At 44.3% G+C, this 23,804-nt stretch overlaps 1 protein-coding gene across 4 annotated transcripts; it reads left to right on the top strand.

The window, feature by feature from the left end:
- Nucleotides 1-369: 369 nt before the first annotated feature.
- LOC132389822 (NACHT, LRR and PYD domains-containing protein 12-like) lies at nucleotides 370-22,712 on the top strand. 4 transcript variants are annotated; one of them, XM_059962379.1, is made up of 8 exons: nucleotides 370-513; nucleotides 5,024-5,197; nucleotides 7,523-7,718; nucleotides 9,483-9,565; nucleotides 11,217-11,383; nucleotides 12,610-12,781; nucleotides 12,884-12,949; nucleotides 21,452-22,712. In XM_059962379.1, the coding sequence occupies exons 4-8, from the start codon at nucleotides 9,556-9,558 to the stop codon at nucleotides 22,564-22,566; spliced, it is 1,530 nt and encodes a 509-aa protein (XP_059818362.1). In that variant the 5' UTR covers nucleotides 370-513; nucleotides 5,024-5,197; nucleotides 7,523-7,718; nucleotides 9,483-9,555; the 3' UTR covers nucleotides 22,567-22,712. The 4 variants fall into 4 exon arrangements, with proteins under 4 accessions (XP_059818362.1, XP_059818363.1, XP_059818364.1 ...); XM_059962380.1 differs by having other exon boundaries at nucleotides 9,469-9,565; XM_059962381.1 differs by having other exon boundaries at nucleotides 384-518.
- Nucleotides 22,713-23,804: the final 1,092 nt, after the last annotated feature.

The following is a 23,804-nucleotide window of genomic DNA, read 5'->3' as shown; positions in this document are numbered from 1 at the left end:
TGGACAGTCCCAGTCCTGATACTGGGTCTTCCACAGTTTCTCTTTCCACAAATCTAATCTGAAGAAACAAGTTTCCAGCACTATTATTTCAATTTTATATTAAAAACATTTTATTCCTGTTAGCCTACAGGAAACGTGATGACCAGTTGTGTTGGGCAAGACCTGATTTATCAAAAAGACCATGATAAATTGAATTCGGTTTAGTTGCAGGGGACAATGTGAAACGTATCCCCAGTATCTCGTGACTCACGCCCAGGTTTTCCAGCCTGATCATTGGTCCAGTCAGATGACCATCAGGTTCCCATTCTGCCGTAAGTTGACGCAGTATTAGGTTTTGAACTCTGATTGGCCGAAACACTGCATCATATTACTGGTAGCAAGGAGTCCTGGGAGAGTTGCTGTTTGAGCTGTAATCCTTGAAACTATTACTGTCGCTTCATTGTGAAGTTTTTTGCCTCAATATCAGTGTTTGTTACCTAAGAATGGCAGAGGATTTATTGAATGCAGCCTGAGGTAAGGTAAAGGCAAACATTACAATTTTAGTTTCAACGTTATAAAATAACTATGTGTTAATTTTATATCAAGACACTTTACAAGAGAATGTCAGGGTAGCACTCTGTCAACTGAAGTTTAATTGAAGTTGGATAACCCAACAAGTCAATGATCCAAAAGACAACAGTAAATCAATAAGAAAATAATTTCAAAAGAAAATTAGAATGGCCGAGCCAAAGTCCTAACGCTAATCCCATTGGAATATTGTGGGATGGCCTGAAGCAGCAGTTCCGTCGAGGAATCTCACCAACATCCCAGAGTTGAAGCAGTTTTGTAAGTCGGAATGACATAAAATTCTTCCAAGCCGATGTGCAGGAAGATCAACATTTAACGGAAGCATATGGTTGAAGTTATTGCTGTACGGGGGATTGGGGGCGCGGCGGAGTCGGGGGGGGGGGGAGGTCACATCAATTAATGAAAGCCAAGGTTCACAGACTTATTTTGAACAAGCACATGCAATATTGAATGATGTTAACATTGTCATAACGAGACTCACAGCGTTTGAAATTGACCCTGTTTACATTTTCGGTCACTTTTGGAGAGCCACTTTCTGCATTGCCAGGATAACAGCCCATGTGACCGGTACGGAGTGGTAAACATTTTTATCGCGCTCTCGTCACCGTTGCTCAGTGAGAGTTAGTGGCGTCAGGAGCAGATGTAACAGACTGATAAAGGGGTGGTGGTGATGCTGTGAGTATTGACTGCGTGTACTGAATTATTCCTGTGTTGGAATGAAGAGAAAATTATTGATGATCCCTTTTCCCATCTGGTCCCATCTGCTTATTCCCCGCGCATTTTGTTTAAACTTTGTCCAGCCTGTATCCTACCACCCCAATGACAGTCTGTATGGCATCAATAATTACAATTTTAGGTTCAACGTTACAAAATGGCGAAGTGTTAATCTTGACAGCATTTAAAGTGAGTCTGTTATTTCATTTATTTTTTTCATTTTTGGAGAGCCACTTTCTCTGTTGCCAGGGTAACAGAGACTTGCAGGGAGTGGTGCTCATTTTTATCGCTCTCTGGTCACGGTCCCTCAGTGAGAGACAGATGTAACAGACTGATAGTGGGGTGGGGAGGATTTTGAGCACTGACTGTATTGACTGTATTATCCCTGTGTTGAAATGAAGACAAAACTAATGAATGTGGGACTTACATTTGTGCGACTTTGTTCAGGCCGTCACAAACATCTTGTAATCAGTCAATAGTTGTGCATCAATTAAAGTAAAAAGAGAAATCATTGGACACGTTCAGCAGATCGGGCAGCATCTTGGACAGTCCCAGTTCAGATACTGGGTCTTCCACAGTTTCTCTTTCCACAAATCTAATCTGAAGAAACGAGTTTCCAGCACTATTATTTCAATGTTATATTAAAAGCGTTTTATTCCTGTTAGCCTACAGGAAATGTGATGGCCAATTGTGCTGGGCCAGACCTCTTTAAACAATAAGATAATGATAAATTGTGTTCAGTTTAGCTGCCGGAGACAATGTGAAACGTATCCCCGGTATCTGGTGACACATGCCCAGGTTTTCCAGCCCGATCATTGGTCCAGTCAGATGATCATCATGTTCCCATTCTGCCATAGGTTGATGGAGTGTTAGTTTCTGAACTCTGATTGGCTGAAACACTGCATCATTATACCGGTAACAAGCAGTCCAAGAGTTGAGGTTTGGGCTGTAATCCTTAGTACTTATACAGATGGGACATGATGCTCCTCCTTCCAAATGAATCAGAAGTCTCGGGCATCTGGACATTGGTTGTGGGTATATCCCTGAATACACCACTTGCTGTGAGATGTGGGGACGATGTGCGAGGTTTCTGGCGTCGGTAAGTGACAGGTTCAGCTGTGTGGCACTGTGAGGTTGGATCATGGGATATCATTGTTTTAGATCAAGTAAAATGAACCCGGGGGTCAACTTGCCCAGGCTTATAAGGTGTTGAGTGAGTATTTCTGGTCTGTGGGTTCATTTTTCAAACCGTATTTGTAAATTCCCCTTCAGTGTCACACGTTTGCCAGGCAGTGGAAATCTAACAGAAACTCAAGATGCTGGAGATCTGCAGTAAAAACTGAAAATGTTTGAAGTAATTGTGACGAAAGGTGTGAACCTCAATCGTCAAATGTGTTCCTCTCCCCACAGCTGTTCCTTACCTGCTGAGTGTTCCCCATAATTCCAGTTTCCTTTTATTACATTCTGGAATGTAATTATTACACCCTGGAATGTGTTATATTTCCTGAAATTGACCTGATTTAACCTGGGAATGGAAATGGCACTAAATTGTTCTGGTATCCATTTGCCTGTTGTTCCTGGGAATCTGTTCAGTGCAGTTGATGCTTATTCACATGAATAATCTCAGGAATGATCGGCTTTATGTATGAGGAGCATTTGATGGTTCTGCACCTATGGTCAATGGAGTTCAGAGGGACGGTGGGGGTGGTGGAGGGATGTATGGTTAAGTAAACCTACCGAATGCTGAAAGGCCTGCATACAGTGGACATGGAGATGATGCTTCCATTAGACAGAGAGTCTGTGATCTGAGAGCACAGTCTCAGAATAAAGAAGCCTACCTTTAAAATTGTGTTGACAGAAAGGCAGACAGACAGACAGACATACTTAATTGATCCCAAGGGAAATTAAGTTTCGTTCCAGTTGCACCAAACAAGAATAGAGTAGAAATATAGCAAAATAAAACCAGAAATAATTAAATAATAGTAAGTAAATTATGCCAGTTGAAATAAGTCCAGGACAAGCCTAACACCCCAAGGGAGGAGTTGTAAAGTATGATGGCCACAGGCAGAAATGACTTCCTATGATGCTCAGTGTTGCATCTCGGTGGAATGAGTCTCTGGTTGAATGCACTCCTGTGCCTAACCAGTACGTTATGGAGTGGATGGGAGTCATTGTTCAAGATGGCATGCAACTTGGACAGCATCCTCTTTTCAGACACCACTGTCAGAGAGTCCGGTTCCACCCCCCACAACATCACTGGCCTTACGAATGAGTTTGTTGATTCTGTTGTTGTCTGCTACCCTCAACCTGCTGCCCCTGCACACAACAGCAAACATGATAGCACTGGCCACCACAGCCTCGTAGAACATCCTCAGCATCGTCCGGCAGATGTTAAAGGACCTCAGTTTCCTAAGGAAATAGAGACTGCTCTGACCCTTCTTGTAGACAGCCTCAGTGTATTTTCACCAGTCCAGTTTATTATCAATTCGTATTCCCAGGTACTTGTAATCCTCCACCATGTCCAGACTGACCCTGTGGATGGTAACAGGGTTCACTGGTGCCTTGATGCTCCTCAGGTCCACCACAGTAAGCTGCAGATGATTCTGCTTGCACCATGTGACAAATTTTCCCACTGTAGCCTTGTACTCAGTCTCATCTTCCTTGCTGATGCATCCAACTATGGCAGAGTGATCAGAAAACTTCTGAAGATGGCAAGACTCTGTACAGTAGTTGAAGTCCGAGGTGTAGATGGTGAAGAGAAAGGGAGACAGGACAGTCCCCTGTGGAGCCCCAGTGCTGCTGACCACTCTGTCTGACACACAGTGTTGCAAACGCACGTACTGTGGTCTGCCAGTCAGGTAATCAATATTCCATGACACCAGGGAAGATCACTGTCAGTTTCTCACCCAGCAGGGCAGGGCGAATGGTGTTGGACGCACTGGAGACGTCAAAAGACCTGACCCCCAAAGTGCTCGCCGGCTTGTCCAGGTGGTCATAGACAAGGTTCTGCAGGTAGAAGAAGTCATCCTCAACTCCTCGTCGGGGCTGGTAGGCGAACTGGAGGGGGTCTAACTGTGGCCTAAACATAGGCCACAGCTACTCCAGAACAAGACTGTCCAGTGTCTTCATGATGTGTGAGGTCATTTCCACCGGTCTGTATTTATTGGAGCCACTGGGGCGCAGCAGCTTTGGTACAGGGATGAGGCAGGACGTCTTCCACAGCACAGGAACCCTGTGGAGACTCGGGGTCAGTTTGAAGACATGGTGACGTACTCCACATAGCTGGGGGGCACAGGCTTTGAGCACCCTGGGGCTGACACCATCCGGGCCTGAAGTCTTGCTTGACAAAAATCTCTTCAGCCAAAGGATGGCTGCTGTGTGGAAACTGTTGCCGTAGAGGGTGGTGGAGGCTGACCTTTGCGCATATTTATGGCAGATTTTAATATGTTCGTGATTGCTCAATAGCAGGATGAAGGCAGGAATATGGTGTTGGAATAAAAATCATGTTTGAATGATGGAGCAGACTCGATGGACAGAATCATCTAATTCTCCTCCTACATTTTGTGTCGGGCCGTAACTGAACGATGACCCCTTCGAATCCCATATCAGGCATTGCGAAGTGCGAGGGGAAGTTTCAGATTTGTTCTTTCAGATCGTTATATTTTTCATCAACATTTAAACTTCAATAAACAGAAATATTTTTTGTCATTTGTATTGCCTATGTGTTTTATTATCTCTCTAGTTAAAGTTAGACCTGCAGTGAGCGATTTGTAGGAAGAAAAACCCGAAATGGAAGGAAACTACAACTGAAAACGAGGGAAAAGCAACAAGTGAAGCAGCCCGAAGACTGAGAGCATCAACTGGACAGAACCCTCCTGACTCAGAGTTTCCATTGATTCGGTCAGCAGAAAGTCTGGTGAGTCTCTTTTAGTCAAACACTGGTCCTTTTGACATTACATATCTATACAATGGAAGGCAGGAAACAATTGGAATGAGACTGAATGTGCCAGTTATTCCTCTGTCAGACCCAGCTGCAATCACGCCAAGTCTGGTAATGTGTTGTCAGCAGCCCAGCTCTTTAAAGCCACTCACATTCCCTCAGTGTTTGCTCATTTCAAGCTTTTGCGCGTTTGGAAGTAGATTTTGGTCAGTTCTGAGTGGGGAGCGGGAATGAGAGGGGTTTGTTTATATTTACTGTCTTTCAGAAATGTAACTACTTGAATTTAATTTGTGCCGACTTACTAACCATATCCTGTACCTTCTCAAATAAATTATCGATATACACGACAAGTAGGAATGGGTGAAACCCCGGGAACATCACTAAGCACGGAACTCAAGTCCAAGTAACAGCTTCTCACCGTGAACTTCTCTTTCCTAACAATAATCTGTTTGGAGACTCTGGGGCCCTGTAACAAACTCATTGTTCACAGCAAGATTAGACAGTAACTAATACAAAGAGGAACTTGCTGCTTCCTGTAAGGACGCGTATCCTGTCCGATCCAAAGAGAAAATCCTCCGTCATTTACAACTTGATTTGCCTCGGGATCCATCCTTCCCGGTACGCTGCATCCGATAATCCGTAAGCCCCCAGCCTCCCCCCACCCCGCCAATAACCCCACATCCTTCCCATTGTTCACCCCACAATCGAACCCGTGGACAGATTCCCTTCTCCCACATCCACACTCGCAACTTGGGTATCATAACTAACTGATCGTACATTCCCGGCTCGGGCGCAAAACTGAAACCAGGCCTGCAGCACTGTCGACCCCGGATACCCCAGATGACTGGTTCAGTTTCGGCCCTTACCCATTGCAACCGACCTTCGTTTACACAAACCCGAAATAAGCCCCTTCCTCACTGCCGCCCGATCAGGAAAACCGCTGGATTCAGCTGGGTTCGGCACTGTGCCCTGACCTGCAGGAGGTCCCCACAGCGCCAGCTGTGGCAGGATGTCGGACGGACAACGCAGAGCGTTCGGGTGTCGGTTCTTTTACTGGGACATCCTCCAAACGTTAAATTAACTCCATCCAACCGACTCTGGGCGAACTTCAACGAGCAAGAAATAAATCCCTGTCAGCGATCAGCTGTCTGAATGATTCGCTTACTGTCGGGGTGGTTTAGATTACCGGGAGACAGCAGGGACGAGAGGTCTTCTGTTAACTGATATGAATCTGTGTTTCCCCTGCTGGCAATTCCTGTTTACAGTAGTAAAACTGTTGTTTATGAAAATACTAAACAAAGAGACACTGCACTGACCGAACCACCTCAAATCAGATCACCCTGGACAATCTTCCCCAGAAACATTCTGGCTTTTGTGTCCCAACTCGAGACAGGCACCACACCGCCCACTCTACGGACAACATGGCAGAGCAAGGCACCTGGCAAGGGACTTTACATCACACAACATCGGATTCAGTGCTGGAACCCGTTAAGTTTCCTTCGTTCTCCCCCTGAAATCATTGAAACCTCCACTAAACAACTTTTGAATGCAAGCTCTCACTCACATGTGACGTCACTCTGGCGCCTCCAGATAAAACCATCAAATACTGGATCAGTATTAGGCCATTTGGCCCATCTGACGTCACGTGCGTCTGCGGGTTTGTTTCGCATGGTTGTGCAGTTTACTCTTTCTTCCGTTCAGATCAAGGAGTGACATCCGTATATGTCACGTCTTCTCATTGTGGATGGGCATTTATTTGTTCCTTGACTCCATGTCACTGTTAGAGATTGCCGAAGTGCAGAAAACGTTTCCAGGTATATAACCCTATTAATGCAAAAAGGAAGCCTTTCCATTCTTTCGGGCTTCCCAAACATTTGTACACTTCAGTGAATTCTCTCGCCAGAAGTTCCAGAGCAGAAGCTCAGTCTGTCTCATATTGCCACACAATAAGTGGGGACTCATTTATTATTCTCATGCACGGAGGGACAGTGAAAATCTTGTCATGCATACATTCCAGCTGGAGAGGGTGCAGAACAGATTGCTGAAGATGCTGGCTGGATTAGAAGTGAAACTTCGACTGTACTCTTTTGCTGAGTTCCTCCAGCTTTTTGTGTGTGTTCTTTTATATCCCGTGTCAGGTTTTGTAAAATGTGCAGGACAGTTACAGATTTTGTTACACGGAACATTATATTTGTGTTCAACATTTAAATTCCAATGAGTTTTGTTTTCAAGAACATTAAACTGAATTTTCTTTTCTTCTTTGTATTGTTAACGTGCTTCGTTATATCTGATTAAAATTAGATCTGCGCTAAGGGATTTGTTGGAAGAAAAGAACCGGAAACAAAGAACAACTGAAAAACAGCCGAAGACTAAGAGCACTGACTGGATTGAACCCTGCTGGCTCAGAGTTTCCCTTCACTCAGTCAGGAGAAAATTTGGAGAGTCTCATTCACTCAAGTACTCGTCCTTTAGACATCACATGTCTGTACAAAGGAAGGTAGGAAATAGTTTGAGTGTGACTGAATGTGCCCAGAAGTACCAGTTATACTTCTGTCAGACCCAGTTGCAATCACTCCAAATTGGGAAATCATTTTCACAGTCAAATGCACAATGGAACTGTGAAGGTCGCTTCAGAAAGGGGAAAAATGTTCAGAGAAAAGAAACGTGGTTCACAAGAGATTAAAACATTTAGGCAAGTGGAAAAAGGTTACAACATTCAAGTAGCTTAAGGACTGACTTAGAGGTCGAAGTGAACTTGAGAAGTCGTTGGGAAGTAGGATGAAGGAAAGCGGAAGGGTTCTACATGTGGGTGAAGAAGAGGAGGGTGAATAGATTGAGGGTAGGACCACTCAGGAGCAAAGGTGGAAACGTGCCTGCAGGATGCGGTGATAGGTGAGGTGCTTAATGAATGCTTTGTTTCAGAGTTACCAATGAGATGGACAGTGATTGTGACGTCGCATAGTAGCATGGCAGTGTTCAGAAAGAGGTGTTGTTGAAGCATCCAAGATATACCGCTTTACGACAAGAAGTGAGGGAGGAGTTTACAAGGATATTGGCGATGATCTTTGTGTCCCCTCTGGCCACTGGCGTAGTAATCATTAGAGGATGGCATATCTGTAATTCTTTAAATGTAATATATATAATCCTGGGGATTATAGACCAGTGAGTGTCACATTGGTGCTGGGCAAACTCTTGGAATGGTTACTTGGGAAGAGGAATTTTGAGCATTTGGAGAAATATTATCTTACTACGGGTTGCCACTTCGGCGTTTCGATGGTGAGTGGCGAAAAGGGTAGGGGAGGTGCCAGAAATAATTTTCCAGAATATGTGACAGTCATGCACCGACATTTGGATCGACAGAGTCTGATCAGGAGACACCACGGCATTGAGCATGTAAAATAGTGTTTATCAAGACTTCTTAAGTTTTTTGAAGATAAGTGTCAATGAGGGTGTGGGAATGGATGTTGTACATTGAACTACAGTAAAGCATTTGACAAGGTGCCACATGAAAGCTCGGTCTGGAAGATAAGTTCACATCTTGTCCAGGGAGAGAAAGTTGGATGGATTCAAGATTGCCTTGAAGGTAGTAAGCAAAGAGGGATGGTTGAAGGTTTTTCCTTGAAGAGGAAAAATTCCTTGTAGCAAGGCTACAAGTTGGGACATTTGATATTCGTTATTTGATAGCAATGATTTGAATACAAATGCACAAGGCTTGACCAGTAAGTTCACTGATGACCCAAAATTAATAGGTGGTGTTCAGGATGAAGATTATCGTAGCTTATAGGGGATCTAATTGGGTAAAGCAATAGCAAACAGATTGCAAAATCAACACGAGCAGAATCGGTTTCCCGCAGAGTTCTGTGATGATGTGGAGGGACCTGTCAAAGGAAGTGGATGAGGCAACACAATTGTATAATTCCAGAAGCAGTTGGGATATGAAGATGCAGTGAGGAGGCCAGGAGGGAAATGGGTTCAAAACAGGAAATTAGGATTATCTCTGTGGGAAATGTGGTTAGCACTTTCTAATTGGACTGAAGGGCCTGTATCTGTGCTCTGTTGCTGTGTGACTGTCAGAAGGATGCACCAGAGATCACTGGTCAGACATACAGAAGTGGTGAGGAAGTTGATGGAAAAGGGGAATGGTTGGTCCCTAAGCTAACCCCTGTTCTGATACAGGGGATGTAGGCTCTGTCATATTTATAAAGTCATCGTTTCTCTGACTCACGATCTGCTTGTGTGTAATTCAGACCATCACCCGCAGGTGGAGCTTTTCTACACCGGGAACAAAGAGTAAACAAGAAAACAACAACCAGCATTCGTCAGTCTGAATCAAAATGGCTACAGGTATGAGAACAGGGATCTTTATAATTAAACGTCCATCGTGTTTGTGCATAATAGTTCTTTTGAAGTAACTTATACAGATACTAATGGGCACAGAAGAGTTTCATCGAACTTCATTGAATCCCATGGAAAAGTGGTCTTGAATAATCAATCGATTTAACAGTTCCAGTGCAAGGACCTGTCACCGGTAATGGTGGAATTACTCAGGTCACCGTGCAAAGCTTCACCTGAGTGGAAGCAGCAGGGTGTCCTGAATCAGGTGGCTGAGAGTATAACACAGACAAAAAATGTGTTGTTTGTTACATTAAAGTCCAAGTTCAGGGATTGTTGCACATCAGGGCCTGTTCAGAGGTGAAAGACATCTCCAACTTTCATTTGGAAGTTCTCAGAAGAGAACAGAGTGATGATGGAAGATTCCTTATTCGGAGGAACAGAGATGCGATTTTGTGGGCACGACAGAGAGTCCCGTATGTTACATTGCCTCCCAGGTGCCAAGGATGACTTGATTCGGGTCCATGGTGTTTAAAAAGGGGGGGGGGAGTGAGCAGTACAGGTAGTAAAGGGTGAGGTGGTACTGGTAAGAGATCTGAGGGAGCTAGGTAGAAAACGGGACAACCAGGGTAGTAATTTCAGGATTACTGTCATGCCGCCCAGCATGGGGGTAAATATAGGATGACTTGGCAGATGAATGCATAGCTAAGGAACTGATGCGGGGGAGGGTTCAGATTTATGGATAATTAGACTTTGTAGCCAGCACAGCTTAAATGCCACCTATAAATTTGCCAACAATAAACATTGTTGCCAGTATTTCAGACGGTGACGGGGGGTGACCGGGTGCGAGATACATCACCTAGTGATGGAGCTGCAACCTTCAAATAAAACCAAAGAACTTCAGAAAGGGTATAATGAGGGAACACACACGTCCTCAAAGAGAGATCAGAAGTGGGGAGAGTGAACAATTTCAAGTTCCTGGTGTCACTATGTCTGTGGGCCTAACCTGGACCCAAAATATCGATGCAGCTATTAAGAAGGCGATATTTCATCAGGAGTTTGAGGAGATTTGGTATGTCACCAAAATAAGTATTGTGCAAATTTCTAGACGTACCATGCAAGGCATTCTAACTGGCTGCATCGTTGGCACCCTAGCAGCATATATGTCCCCAACACTTTTGCGTAACTCTTTAGTAATTTTTTGTAACTGCAGCTGCAAAACAAAATAAAGTGACATGTGTGAGTGATAATAAATCTGACTCTGATATGGGTCTTTATTGTGTACTGAAAGTTGGAAGGGGGCAGAGCGAGGGGAATCATTGTTTGGAAACGAGTAGGGAATGAACACCAGAGAGATATTCCTTAATGATCAATAAGCCAGTTGTTTGGAATCAGATAACCTTGTCTCAGGGCTGGATGTGTCCATGCTCTCACTACACCCCACCCCAGGCACCCCTTTCCTGCTACCTGTCCCACTCCCCTCCCACCTCCTCTGCAATCTGTCCCACACTCCTTACACCATCTTTGCCATGGGTTCTTCGCCCTTCCTGCGGTACATGCGCCTTAATCACCTTTTCCAACATAATTTTTTCCCCATCAGGTTTACCAACTCACTCTCCACTCAACGTTGCACAGTACTCCATTTTTATATTTCTATTCCCAGATTCCAAATGTACGATCTCAGATCTCCTGACACAGTGCGAAGATTATCAGCTGCTCCACCTGACTATTTTCTACCGAGAGAGACTGAAACCTGCGATTGAAGCACGGGTAGAAGGACTCAGCTGGACGTTGAGACAGGAGGGACAATTCAGTGAACAGGAACACGAGGTGATTGAGATACCATTCATTTTGTGAAGAGAGGGATGAGAGACAACAGTCAAGCTGGCTCATCCTCTTGTTTCTGTACACTGCAGTGATGATATTGATCACTGAACAATTTGTGACCAAAACCTTTGCACCAGGGCTAAAATCAGTGAATTAGAAAAATCCGACCTGCAGATTCAAACATTATTCATCAGTTCAAATAGTCTGAGCTCAACACAATGTTAAGAGAAATGTGATTCAATGAATCAGCATTAGAAATGAAAACCTGATCAAAATACCCATGAAGGACTTTGGTCACATTGGGATTAATTTCATTTCTTCTCATGGATGATGCAAATGTCCGGTTCTCTGCTGCCATGTGTGGAAGGACACCTGGCTACCACATCGATGTGGTCACATTACTCCCAAACACAGCCAGGTGCATGGAATTTCGCCAATTGTCGTGACACTAGAATTAGAATCACACAACAGGAAAATCGGCCATATCACCCTAAAGCTTTCCTATCACCTGTTTCTCAAATTTCCAGGACAGTATGAATGTACTCATGATATAGAATCTGATAACTAACTCAGGGGATTCACTTTAGATCAGGACACATCAGCCCGGGTCACTCAGGAGGATCCTTGAGGACAGTCAATATCATGAACATGAATTTGCTGAGTTCTCCCAGAGACCAGTCAAGACACAATCCAATATAATCGAACGTAGTCAACTTTTCCAACTTGTGGTATCGGCCAACAGAGGTCATCAGCCCAAGTGTTTGTGGGTAGGAAATATTCTCACTGAGCATATCCATGTCACTTCCATCACACTGAAAGAGACAGAACCAGACCAGAGAGCAGCGAGAGAGAGAGCTCTTTGTCCATGGGATAATGCATTGTGCAGGAACAGTAGCGTTGTAATGAGCCATAATCGACTGGTTAATGGCCAATGCCTACCTCACATTGCCGTCACCAACAAAAACATGTAACAGCTCTACAAGCGTTACGAAGAAATGTGGCAAAAGAGATTACTTCACTCTGCGACAATAATACTGATTGTAATTGTCTTCAGTTCGTGTTTCGGTTCCATTTCCTGACCCCATAGATTTTCAGAATGGATCAGGAGACAGACCAGTGGTTGTCCCGGTGCTCTTGGGCAATGAGACTAGTTGAATGTCCCATCAATGAGCATATTTTCCTCATTGTTTCGTGTCTGTCCATCCGATTTTTACTGTTGTTCTTTACAGGAAGTCAAGAAGCTTGCGGAGTGGGGAAACCGGACAGAGAGTTCTAAACTCTTCCTCAGTCTGGTGATGGAGAAAGGCACCCAGGCTCGGAGGATGATGTGGGAATCCTTTGTGGAAGTGAGGAAGGATTTACCAAAGTTGGAAAGGATACTGAAGGAAATCCAGGAATTTGGTACTGTGAACTAACGCACTCTGCCCTAAATCAGATTGAAACTTACCAGATTTAACAATGCATGTTGAATTCAATTTCACGAAAGTTTTTCGATGTCAACAGGTCCTGATCCATATGAACATATGAATGTCAGCCGAGGCTTTTGTGAGTTATCCTCGCAACTCAAGGGTGAGTGATGAAATAAGCGATTCAAACTGATTACTTGACAGAAATGATGTTGAACAGCGATTGTTCACAGATTGCTGAAAGTAGGAGTACAGCTGTCAGTGTTGGTGGAAAGGGATGGTCTTGACTAGAAATCACTATCAGTGAATTGGTATCTGAGTTGAAACACTTCAGACCATTTCTGACATTTTGTGCAAATGACTCTGTTCAGTATTTTGGCTGTTCAGCCATAAGAGTGGCATTTACACCCAGCAAGGTCGTGCTGCCCAAGAAACAGCCAGACGTTGCTGGCAGTTTGCTGATGTGTAGTGAATTCCAACAATACTGGATGTTGACACAGCAGCAAATCCCTGTTTGTCTGAGAGCTGAATATTCTTCCACTGTTAGGACGACATGGTAGAGTTGATGTTAGAGTACTGCTTTTCAGCATCAGTGATCTCAGTTCAGTTCCCGCTGCAGACTGTAAGGAGCTTGTACCGTCTCTCCGTGACCGTGTGGGTTTCTTCTGGATTTTAAGATTTCTTCCCACATTCTAAAGATGAAGTCATAGATAAGTACAACACAGAAACAGGCCCATTAGCCCATCTATTCCTTGCCGAACCACTTAATCTGCCTACTCGCACTGACCTCCATTCATGTACCTATCCAAACTTCTTAACTATTGAAACTGAGGTTGAATGCACCACTTGTGCTGGCAATGTGTTTCACACTCTGACAAACATCTGAGTGAAGAAGTTTTCCCATATATTCCCCTTAAAAAGTTAACCATGGCCTCTAGTTGTAGACCCACATATTGTCAGTGGAAAAGCTTGCTTAAATTTTTCCTATTTATACCCCCCATAATTTTGTATACCTCTATCAATTCTTCTCTCGATTTTCTGCGTTCAAAGGTTTACAGACCTAATCTATTCAAACTTTTGTTATAACTAAGGTCTTCCAGACCTGGCACCGTCCGTGCAATATGTTCAATGAACTCTTTGACCCGTATTTCCATCTTTCCTGCAGGTCACCGAAAATTCACATAATACTCCAACCGCAGCATTGCCTTATATAACTTCAACATAGCATCCCATCTCCTGTAATCAGTACTTTGATTTATGAAGGCCAATGTGCCAAAAGCTTTCTTTATGACCCTGTCTAACTGTGACAACACCTTCAATTAATTATGTACCTGTAATCCCAGATTGTTTTGTTCTATCACATTCCTCAGTGCCCCACCATTCACTGTATAGACCCTAGTTGGCCCTATCAAAGTGCAACATCATGCACTTGTCTGCATTAATTTGTATCTGCCATGTTCAACCATTTTCCCTAACGTTTCAGATCCCACTGCAAGTCATAATGGATTTTCAAGCTCTCCACTACACCCCCAATATTGATGTCATCGGAAATGTGCTGATCCAGTTAGCTACATTATAATCCAGATCTTTGATATAGATGACAAACAACAACAGACCCAATACCAATTCCTGCAGTACACGTCACCTGTCTTGAGTCAGAGAGGCAACTCTCTGGCTTATCCCTCAAAGCCACTGTCTAGTCCAATTTACCACCTCATCTTGAATGTCGAGCAACTGAAACCTCTTGACCGAGCTCCCATGCAGGACCTTGTCAAATGCCTTACCAAAGTCCATGTAGACAACATCCACTGTCTGGACTTTATCAACATTCCTGGTAACTTCCTTGAAGAACTCTGTAAGTTTGGTTAGACATGACCTATCACACATGAAGCCATGCTGACTATCCTCAGTCAGTCCATGTCCAGATGTACAGGTCAGTAGGTTAATTGGTCACACCGGTGTAATTGGGCCATGTGGGCGCATGGACTGGAAGGGTCTGTCACTGTGCTGTATCCCTAAAATTAATGAAACAGTTCCATCAGCGCGAGTCCCACTCAGCACAATTCGCACGAATGTTAAACTATACTTCATTTATTCCACACTATGACCATGGACTGAACAGACCTCTGGCAGCTTGTTGATGCACTGGAAAACTGCAGACAGCCCTGGTTGGATCTTAACATACTGTGAAGTATCATGAACTTCCTGGAGTTGCCCGATACGTGGTCAATCCCTGAATACACCCCTGGAGGCTTCCTCATTCACTGAATTCCAGTGTACTCTTGGCAGTGTGCAGATACACTGAACCTCTCTTGTCTGTAATATATTCACAAAGCGCTTTTGCATTAACATCATCATGTCATGTCCCAGGCTGGTCTCATAATTTATTTTAAGTACTTCTACTCTATTCTTCTCAGAACATTTTCTTTGTTTATATATATATACTTTAATCCGAGAACAGCACCTTTTATCAGTAAAACCATTGATATACCTTGATTTTCAATGTTCCTTTACAATTTACACTTTTCTTGCTCACATTGGCACCAAACTCCCACTATTCACTTTTGAATCACTCCAGCCTACTGGGTCAATAATCACCTTCAATCAGTGCTGTGGTATACAATCGAAATCATCCCTCTCCAACTTCAGGATATCTATGTTCAAGCCATCTGTTTTCCTTTCCATGACTGCTATGAAGCTTAGCTTCATTTTCCATATTTAAAATGGTTTATCTACATTGAAGAGCAGGATCTCTCCTCAACACATTTTAAAGCTTATATCTTCTTCAATCCCTTAATAAAGACAATCTAGATTCATTTTTAGGGAAGTCGGAATCCACTTCTACGATGGCACTTTCATTTATAACAGCTCTGTGTGATTTATCTACTCCTGTATCGCCTGATAACTGCTCAGCGGTGTGCGGTATGTCTGAAGTGGTTGCACTCTTTCTGCAAGGAAGGGACTGAGTTTGTTTATAAGTTGGCTTTCACTTCGCAAGTATTCAAAATGTAGGTGTTTTGATTGAGATTTTATCTCAGATTTGTTACTTCAACAGATTTATTGTTTATGACGCTTATGGACAGAAGTTGGGAATCTAACTTCAATGCAGCTTGATGACGTTTGTCTGGTCAGGGAGAATGAGGAGCTGATAGATAGGAGCTATAGGCAGGTAGTTACACCGGTGCCTCGGGAGATAGATAAGTGGGTAATGGTCAGGAGAGGGAAAAACAAGAGTCAGATACTAGAGAGTACCCCAGTGGCTGTCCCTGTTAAAAATAAGTATTCCTGCTTGAGTACTGCTGGAGGGTGGGACCTACCTGGGAGAGGCAACAGTGCTCACGCCTCTGGCACAGAGTCTGGCCCTGTGGCTCAGAAGGGAAGAGAAAGGAAGAGGATGGCAGCAGTGATAGGGAACGCTATAGTTACGAGGTTAGACAGAGGATTCTGTGGATGCAGGAAAGAAACGCGGATTTTAGTTTGCCTCCCAGGTGCCAGAGTCCGGGATGATTCAGATCATGTCCACAATATCCTGAAGTGGGAAGGAGAACAGCCAGAGGCCGTGGTACATATTGGTAGCAATGACATAGTCAGGGAAAGGAGGAAGTCCTGAAAAAAGGCTACAGGGAGTTAGGAAAGAATTTGAGAAACAGGACTTCAAAGATAGTAATCTCGGGATTACTGCCTGTTCCACGAGACAGTGACTATAGGAATAGAATGAGGTAGAGGATAAATGTGTGGCTGAGGGATTGGAGCAGGGGGCAGGGATTCAGATTTCTGGATCATTGGGAACTCTTTTAGGGCAGGAGTGAACTGTACAAAAAGGACGGGTTGCATTTGAATCCCAGGGGGATAATTATCCTGGCAGGGAGGTTTGCTGAGGCTACTGGGCAGAGTTTAAAGTAGAATTGCTGGGGGTTGGGAATCGAACTGATATGATGGAGAAAAGGGAGGTTGGCTCAGAAATAGAGAAAGCTTGGAGACAGTGCGAGAGACAATAGACAATAGGTGCAGGAGTAGGACATTCGGCCTTTCTAGCCAGCACCGCCATTCACTGTGATCATGGCTGATCATACACAATCAGTACCCCGTTCCTGCCCTATCCCCATATCCCTTGACCCCGCTATCTATAAGAGCTCTATCTAACTCTCTCTTGAATGCATCCAGAGACTTGGCCTCCACTGCCTTCTGGGGCAGAGCATTCCACATATCCACCACTCTCTGGGTGGAAAAGTTTTTCCGCATCACATTTCTAAATGGCCTACCCCTTATTCTTAAACTGTGGCCTCTAGTGCTGGACTCACCCATCAAAGGGAACATGCTTCCTGCCTCCAGCGTGTCCAATCCCTTAATAATCTTTTATGTCTCAAGCAGATCCCCTCTCTTCCTTCTAAATTCCAGTGTATACAAGCCCAGTCTCTCCAATCTTTCAACATATGACAGTCCCGCCATTCCGGGAATTAACCTTGTGAACCTATGCTGCACTCCCTCAATAGCAAGAATGTCCTTCCTCAAATTTGGAGACCGAAACTGCATACGATACTCCAGCTGGGGTCTCCCCAGGGCCCTGTACAGCTGCAGAAGGACCTCTTTACTCCTATACTCAATTACTCTTGTTATAAAGGCCAGCATGCCATTAGCTTTCTTCACTGCCTGCTGTACCTGCATGCTTGCTTTCGTTGACTGATGTACAAGAACACCTAGATCTCGTTGTACTTCCCCTTTTCCTAACGTGACTCCATTTAGATAGTAATCTGCCTTCCTGTTCTTGCCACCAAAGTGGATAACCTCACGTTTATCCACATTAAACTGCATCTGCCATACATTTGCCCACTCACCCAACCTGTCCAAGTCATCCTGCATTCTTATAACATCTTCCTGACATTTCACACTGCCACCCAGCTTTGTGTCATCAGCAAATTTGATAATGTTACTTTTAATTCCTTCATCTAAATCATTAATGTATATTGTAAACAGCTGCGGTCCCAGCACCGAACCTTGCTGTACCCCACTGGTCACAGCCTGCCATTCCGAAAGGGCCCTGTTAATCGCTACTCTTTGTTTCCTGTCAGCCAGCCAATTTTCAATCCATGTCAGTACTCTGCCCCTAATACCATGTGACCTAATTTTGCCCATTAATCTACTATGTGGGACTTTATCAAAAGCTTTCTGGAAGTCCAGGTACACTACATCCACATGCTCTCCCTTGTCCATTTTCATAGTTACATCCTCAAAAAACTCCAGAAGATTAGTCAAGCATGATTTCCCCTTCATAATTCCATGCTGACTCGGACTGATCTTTCTACTGCTATCCAAATGTGACGTAATTTCCTCTTTTATAATTGACTCCAGCATCTTTCCCACCACTGACTTCAGGGTAACCGGTCTATAATTCCCTGTTTTCTCTCTCCGTCCTTTCTTGAAAAGTGGGACAACATTAGCCACCTTCCAGTCAGCAGGAACTGTTCCTGAATCTATAGAACATCGGAAAATGATTACCAATGCGTCCACGATTTCTAGAGCCACCTCTTTAAGTACCCTGGGATGCAGACCATCAGGTCCCGGGGACTTATAAGCCTTCAGACTCAACAGTCTATCCAACACCATTTCTTGCCTAATATAAATTTCGTTCAGTTCATCCTTTACCCTAGTTCCTCTGACCACTATTACATCTGGGAGATTGTTTGTGTCTTCCGGAGTGAAGGCAGATCCAAAGTATTTGTTCAACTCATCTGTCATTTCCTTGTTTCCCATAATAAATTCACACTTTTCTGTCTTCAATGGTCCAATTTTGGTCTTAACTATTTTTTTTTTTGCTATTCACATACCTAAAGAAGCTTTTACTATCCACGTTTATATTCTTGGGCAGTTTACCTTTGTACCTCATCTTTTCTTGGCGTTTTGCCATTTTTGTTTTCTTCTGTTGCTCTTTAAAAACTTCCCAGTCCTCCAGTTTCCCGCTCATCTTTGCTATATTATACTTTTATTTTATTTTTATACTGCCCTTTACTTCCCTCGTCAGCCACGGCCGCCCTTTACTCCCCTTGGGATCTTTCTTCCTCTTTGGAATGAACCGATCCTGGACCTTCTGCATGATTCCTAGAAATACCTGCCATTGTTGTTCCACTGTCTTCCCTGCTAGGGTATTGTTCCATTGAACTTTGGCCAGCTCCTCCCTCATAGCTCCATAGTTCCCTTTGTTCAACGGTAATACTGACACATCCGATTTTTCCTTCTCCTTCCCAAATTGTAGGTTAAAACATATCATATTATGTTCACTACCTCCTAATGGTTCCTTTACCTCCAGGTCCCTGATCAACTCCGTTCATTACACAACACTAAATCTAGAATTCCCTTCTCTCTGGTAGGCTCCAGTACAAGCTGTTCTAAGAATCCATCTCGGAGGCACTCCACAAACTCCCTTTCCTGAGGTCCAGTAACATTCTGATTCTCCCAGTCTACCTGCATGTTGAAATTCCTCATGACAACTGTATCATTACCTCTGCGACATGCCAATTTTAACTCTTCATTCAACTTACACCCTACATCCCGACTGCTGTTTGGGGGCTGTAGATAACTCCCATTAGGGTCAAACTACCCTTAGAATTTCTCTATCCATACTGACTCTACATCCCCTGACTCTATGTCCCCCCTCGCAAGGGACTGAATATCATTCCTCACCAACAGAGCCACCCCACCCCCTCTGCCAAGCTCTGGAAGGATAGATAGGTGATAGAGAAGGAACGCGCTCCAACCGATGGCTTGTGATGAGTCTATTTTAATTCAAGGAGTATTATGAACGAAGCTTAGAGCCTGGATCATTACTCGGAGCTATGAGGTTGTGGCCATTACACAGAATTATATGGCTCAGGGGCAGGAATGGTTACTCTGAGTGCCAGGATGTTGTGGATAGTGTGGAAGGTTGTCAAGAGTTACAATGGGACATTGATAGGATGTCTGGACTGGGAAGTGGCAGCTGGAGTTCAACACAGATAAGTGTGAGGGTTCATATTTGTAGGTCAAATATGATGGCAGAATTTAATGTTATTAGTAAGATTCTTGGTAGCGTGTAGGATCAGAGGGATCTTGGGGTCCGAGTACATAGGGCACCCAAAGCTGCTGCGCAGGTTGACTCTGTGGTTAAGAAAGCATATGGTGCATTGACCTTCATCAGTTGTGTTACTGAGTTTAGGAGACGAGATGTAATGTTCCAGCTATATAGGACCCTGGTTAGACCCCACTTGGAGTACTGTACTCATTTCTTGTCGCCTCACTACCGGAAGGATGTGGAAACCATAGAAAGGGTGCAGAGGAGATTTACAAGAATGTTGCCTGGATTGGGGAGTATGCCTTATGAGAATAGGTTGAGGGAACTTGGCCTTTACTCCTTTGAGCAACAGAGGATGAGAGGTGACGTGATAGTGTACACGATCATGAGAGGCATTGATCGTGTGGATAGTCAGAGGCTTTTTCCCCTGGCTGAAATTGCTAACATGTGAGGGCACAGTTTATGGTGCTTGGAAGTAGGTATAGAGAAGATGTCCGTGGTATGTTTTTTTTTACGCAGAGTGCGGCGAGTGCGTGGAGTGGGCTGCCGGCTACGGTGTAGGAGGTGGATACGATAGGATTGTTCAAGACACTGCTGGATAGGTACATGAAGCTTAGGAAAATCGAAGGCTATGGGTAACCCTAGGTAAATTTGAAGGTAAGGACATATATGCCACAGCTTAGTGGGCCGAAAGGTCTGTATTGTGCTGTAGGCTTTCAATGATTCTAACTTGTCGTTGGTTAATATGTTAAAACTGATATTATGGATCCAAGCGTAGTTTCAGAGACAGAAATCAGAAGGGGAATAACAACGTGCCATGGTCCAATGAAATCAGTGTCCAAGTGAAGAAATCCAATTCAATATTCGCCAGTCTCAGACTCCAGTATCCATGAAAGTGCACTCACTTCCCGACAACTCCATTGTTTATTACATTCCGTTTATCAACCCTATTATGGTTGACCACAGCCCTGTTAACCTAATTGACAGGGGGACATACATGCATATGATCTCCTCTTGCTACATAGTTTCAACTGTGTCCAAAATATTTTTTTTTCAATCTGTAAGATGGTTTCTTTTCCAGTTTATAATTTTCTATTTATATCATTGCAATACATCCGTCTACAGTCGCAGTGCAACAGGAACCTTTGCCAGTGATCTAGTGAGCGCAGTTGCCCGGCACATTCAATGTGGATTTTCTCAGGGAACCTATGCCATATTTTTCATATTTTGTCCCAGTTTATGCGTGTAATACCCCAGATAACAAAATCAACAATAATGGATATTATATTTCAGATCCAGAGGTATCAGCGCAGATTTGGAAAGTTTGAAGAGGCAGAATGGCTGAACTGCAAGAGCAAAGGTTACATGTAGGCTTTTGCGTTTGGGCAGGTTAGAGTACCGGAAGATGACGATGAGCAGTGGGAACTTTCACCTTCAGTGCTCGCTGAATATTAGATTGCACAAGTGTTATATTTTCTTGGTCTCCGCACCAGGTTTTATTGTCCACACCATCAGCCGTAGGAACATTGCAATATCACCACAGTGATCCGGTTGTAGTTTTCAATTTGTGTCTTTGACAAGTGTCATGTGGTGATCATTTTACCTCTTTTGCAATTTAAGATGTTCAAGAGAAACACAAGGGGGCTCTGATGGCACAAACTGAAACACTGAGAGTGAAAACGATCCTGATGAGGGAGAAGGTGAAGGTTTTCCAGCTGGTTAATCGATATGCTGAGCTCACGGTCATTTCTACTGTTCGAGATCGGAAACTGGTGGAACATGAGCTGCTGGCAAGAGGCAGAGACCACGAGAGGTGGAGAGAGAAACATCTCCGCGGAGAGCTGGAAAAAGTTCGGACTGATCAGTTGTTCCAGAGCAGCTATTCCCAGAGTAAAACCAAATCTGGGAGTTCAGCAGCAGTGGCCGGAGTCCCAGGGATCGGGAAAACAACAATGGTACAAAAAATTGTTTATGACTGGGCTACAGGGAAAATATACCAACAGTTCCAGTTTGTCTTCAGTTTCAAATTCCGGGATTTAAACTTCATTAACTGCAGGATAAACCTGAGGGAACTGATTCTGTATCAGTATCCTTACTTTGGGGATATCCTGAGAGAGGTCTGGAAGAACCCAGAGGGATTGCTGTTTATATTTGATGGTTTAGATGAATTCAAACAAAGAATCGATTTTTCTGACAGTCCGAGAGATACAGAACCCAAGCACCAGTACCCAGATCCCGAGTGGTGGTGTGAAGTGTCTGACATTGTGTACAGTTTAATCCAGGGCAAGCTGCTCCCAGGGTGTTCAGTGCTGGTGACAACCCGTCCCACTGCGTTACGTTTATTGGAAAAGGCTCAGATCAGTGACTGGGCTGAACTCCTGGGATTTGTTGGTGAGGAAAGGAAGGAATATTTCATCAGGCATTTTGAAGATCAGACGGTGGCAGCAGCAGTTTTCAAATACGTGAAGGAGAACGAGATTCTGTACACCATGAGCTACAACCCCTCCTACTGCTGGATCCTCGCTCTGGCACTGGGACCCTTCTTCACACAAAGAGTCAGGGACCCGCAGCGAGTTCCCAAGGCCATCACCCAACTGTATTCCTACTATATTTACGACATCCTGAAAAACCACGGCCGTGAGATTGAGAACCCCATGATGTGTTACTCAGGATTGGTCAGATGGCCTTCAGAGGAGTGTTCGAGAAGAAGATTGTGTTTACAGATGGAGATTTGATCAATTACAATCTGCAGCCTTCCCAGTTCCTGTCCGGGTTCCTGATGGAGCTTTTGGAGAGAGAGGATTCTGCCCGGAGTGTGGTGTACACATTCCCACACCTCACCATCCAAGAGTTTGTAGCTGCAGTCGCACAATTCCTGAATCCACATCCCGGGGATATCCTGAAATTCCTCACTGAAGCCCACAGCACGACAGATGGGCGATTTGAGGTATTTCTCCGTTTTGTTGCTGGTCTCTCCAACCCAATGACAGCTCGGGGCCTGGAGGAGTTTCTGGGTCCATTTCCTCATCAAACGACCTGCCGGGTGATTGACTGGGTGAGGGAGGAGGTTAAACGCCAGAGTAGAAACACATGGAGTGAAGCTGGTAAAAGGAGCCGCCTGAACACATTGCACTACCTGTTTGAGTCTCAGAATCGTGGACTGGCTCAGGCTGCACTGGGATCTGTGGAAACACTTTCACTCAGTGGAATGACACTGACCCCGATGGACTGCGCGGTCCTGTCTCATGTCATTGGACTCTGTGATACAATAAAACACCTCGACCTGGGAAAATGCCACATTCAAAGTGACGGAATCCAGCGGCAGGGACCCGGGCTGCACAAGTGCCAGGAGTTGAGGTAACTTGATTTATCTCTCAGTCTGAACTGTGAAACTGTCTCATTGTGTTGTTTCAATGTAAAGGAATTTTGGTAAATTTGTAGTAAATCAGATTGTGAAGAATTGTGACAAAAGGGGATCGGCCAGTAATTCCCCAAGGAAGGGAGTGTTCTGTGATTCCTTGTGAAGGGATGTTGGAGACTTCATCAGATCAGTGAACAACGACCATTGGTTTAATGGTAGTAAATCACAGGAATGGCCGTGTTTCTCGCTGCCTGTGAAACGTCCATTGACAATGTTCCTTCTCACTGTTACTGACACCCAGACCGACACTGACTGCAGCAGGTGGGTCAGAGATTCACACCCCCTTCCCGGTGAGGGACAAGAGACCGTCAGCAGACTGTCCCAGTGAGAAAGAAAGAAATATCATTGTGAGATTGTCCTCCCACTGCCATTCCCCGTGTGTGACTTTGCTCACTTCCAGATACGCAAAGAGCGAGGGCGCATCTCCTCTGGGCCTCTGTTCAGACCCAACACACACGTACAAAAAAATTCTGCATCTTCTCGTCTTGTAGGATTATCGTTTACCCTTGGAATCCTCCCAATCTCTCTTCCATTCTTTGAAATCTCGCCCAC

Source organism: Hypanus sabinus, unplaced genomic scaffold (genome assembly GCF_030144855.1).
Source record: "Hypanus sabinus isolate sHypSab1 unplaced genomic scaffold, sHypSab1.hap1 scaffold_668, whole genome shotgun sequence".
Lineage (NCBI taxonomy): Eukaryota > Metazoa > Chordata > Chondrichthyes > Myliobatiformes > Dasyatidae > Hypanus > Hypanus sabinus.
The sequence above is the reverse complement of the archived record's forward strand: the minus strand, read 5'-3'. Positions and strand labels throughout refer to the sequence as shown.

What these genes read in the sequence shown, in the direction of transcription:
- LOC132389822 (XM_059962379.1), top strand. An exon ending in GAAGGAAATCCAGGAATTTG is followed by an intron (nt 12,782 to 12,883) that starts GTACTGTGAACT and finishes CGATGTCAACAG; the next exon opens with GTCCTGATCCATATGAACAT. An exon ending in GTTATCCTCGCAACTCAAGG is followed by an intron (nt 12,950 to 21,451) that starts GTGAGTGATGAA and finishes TTGCAATTTAAG; the next exon opens with ATGTTCAAGAGAAACACAAG.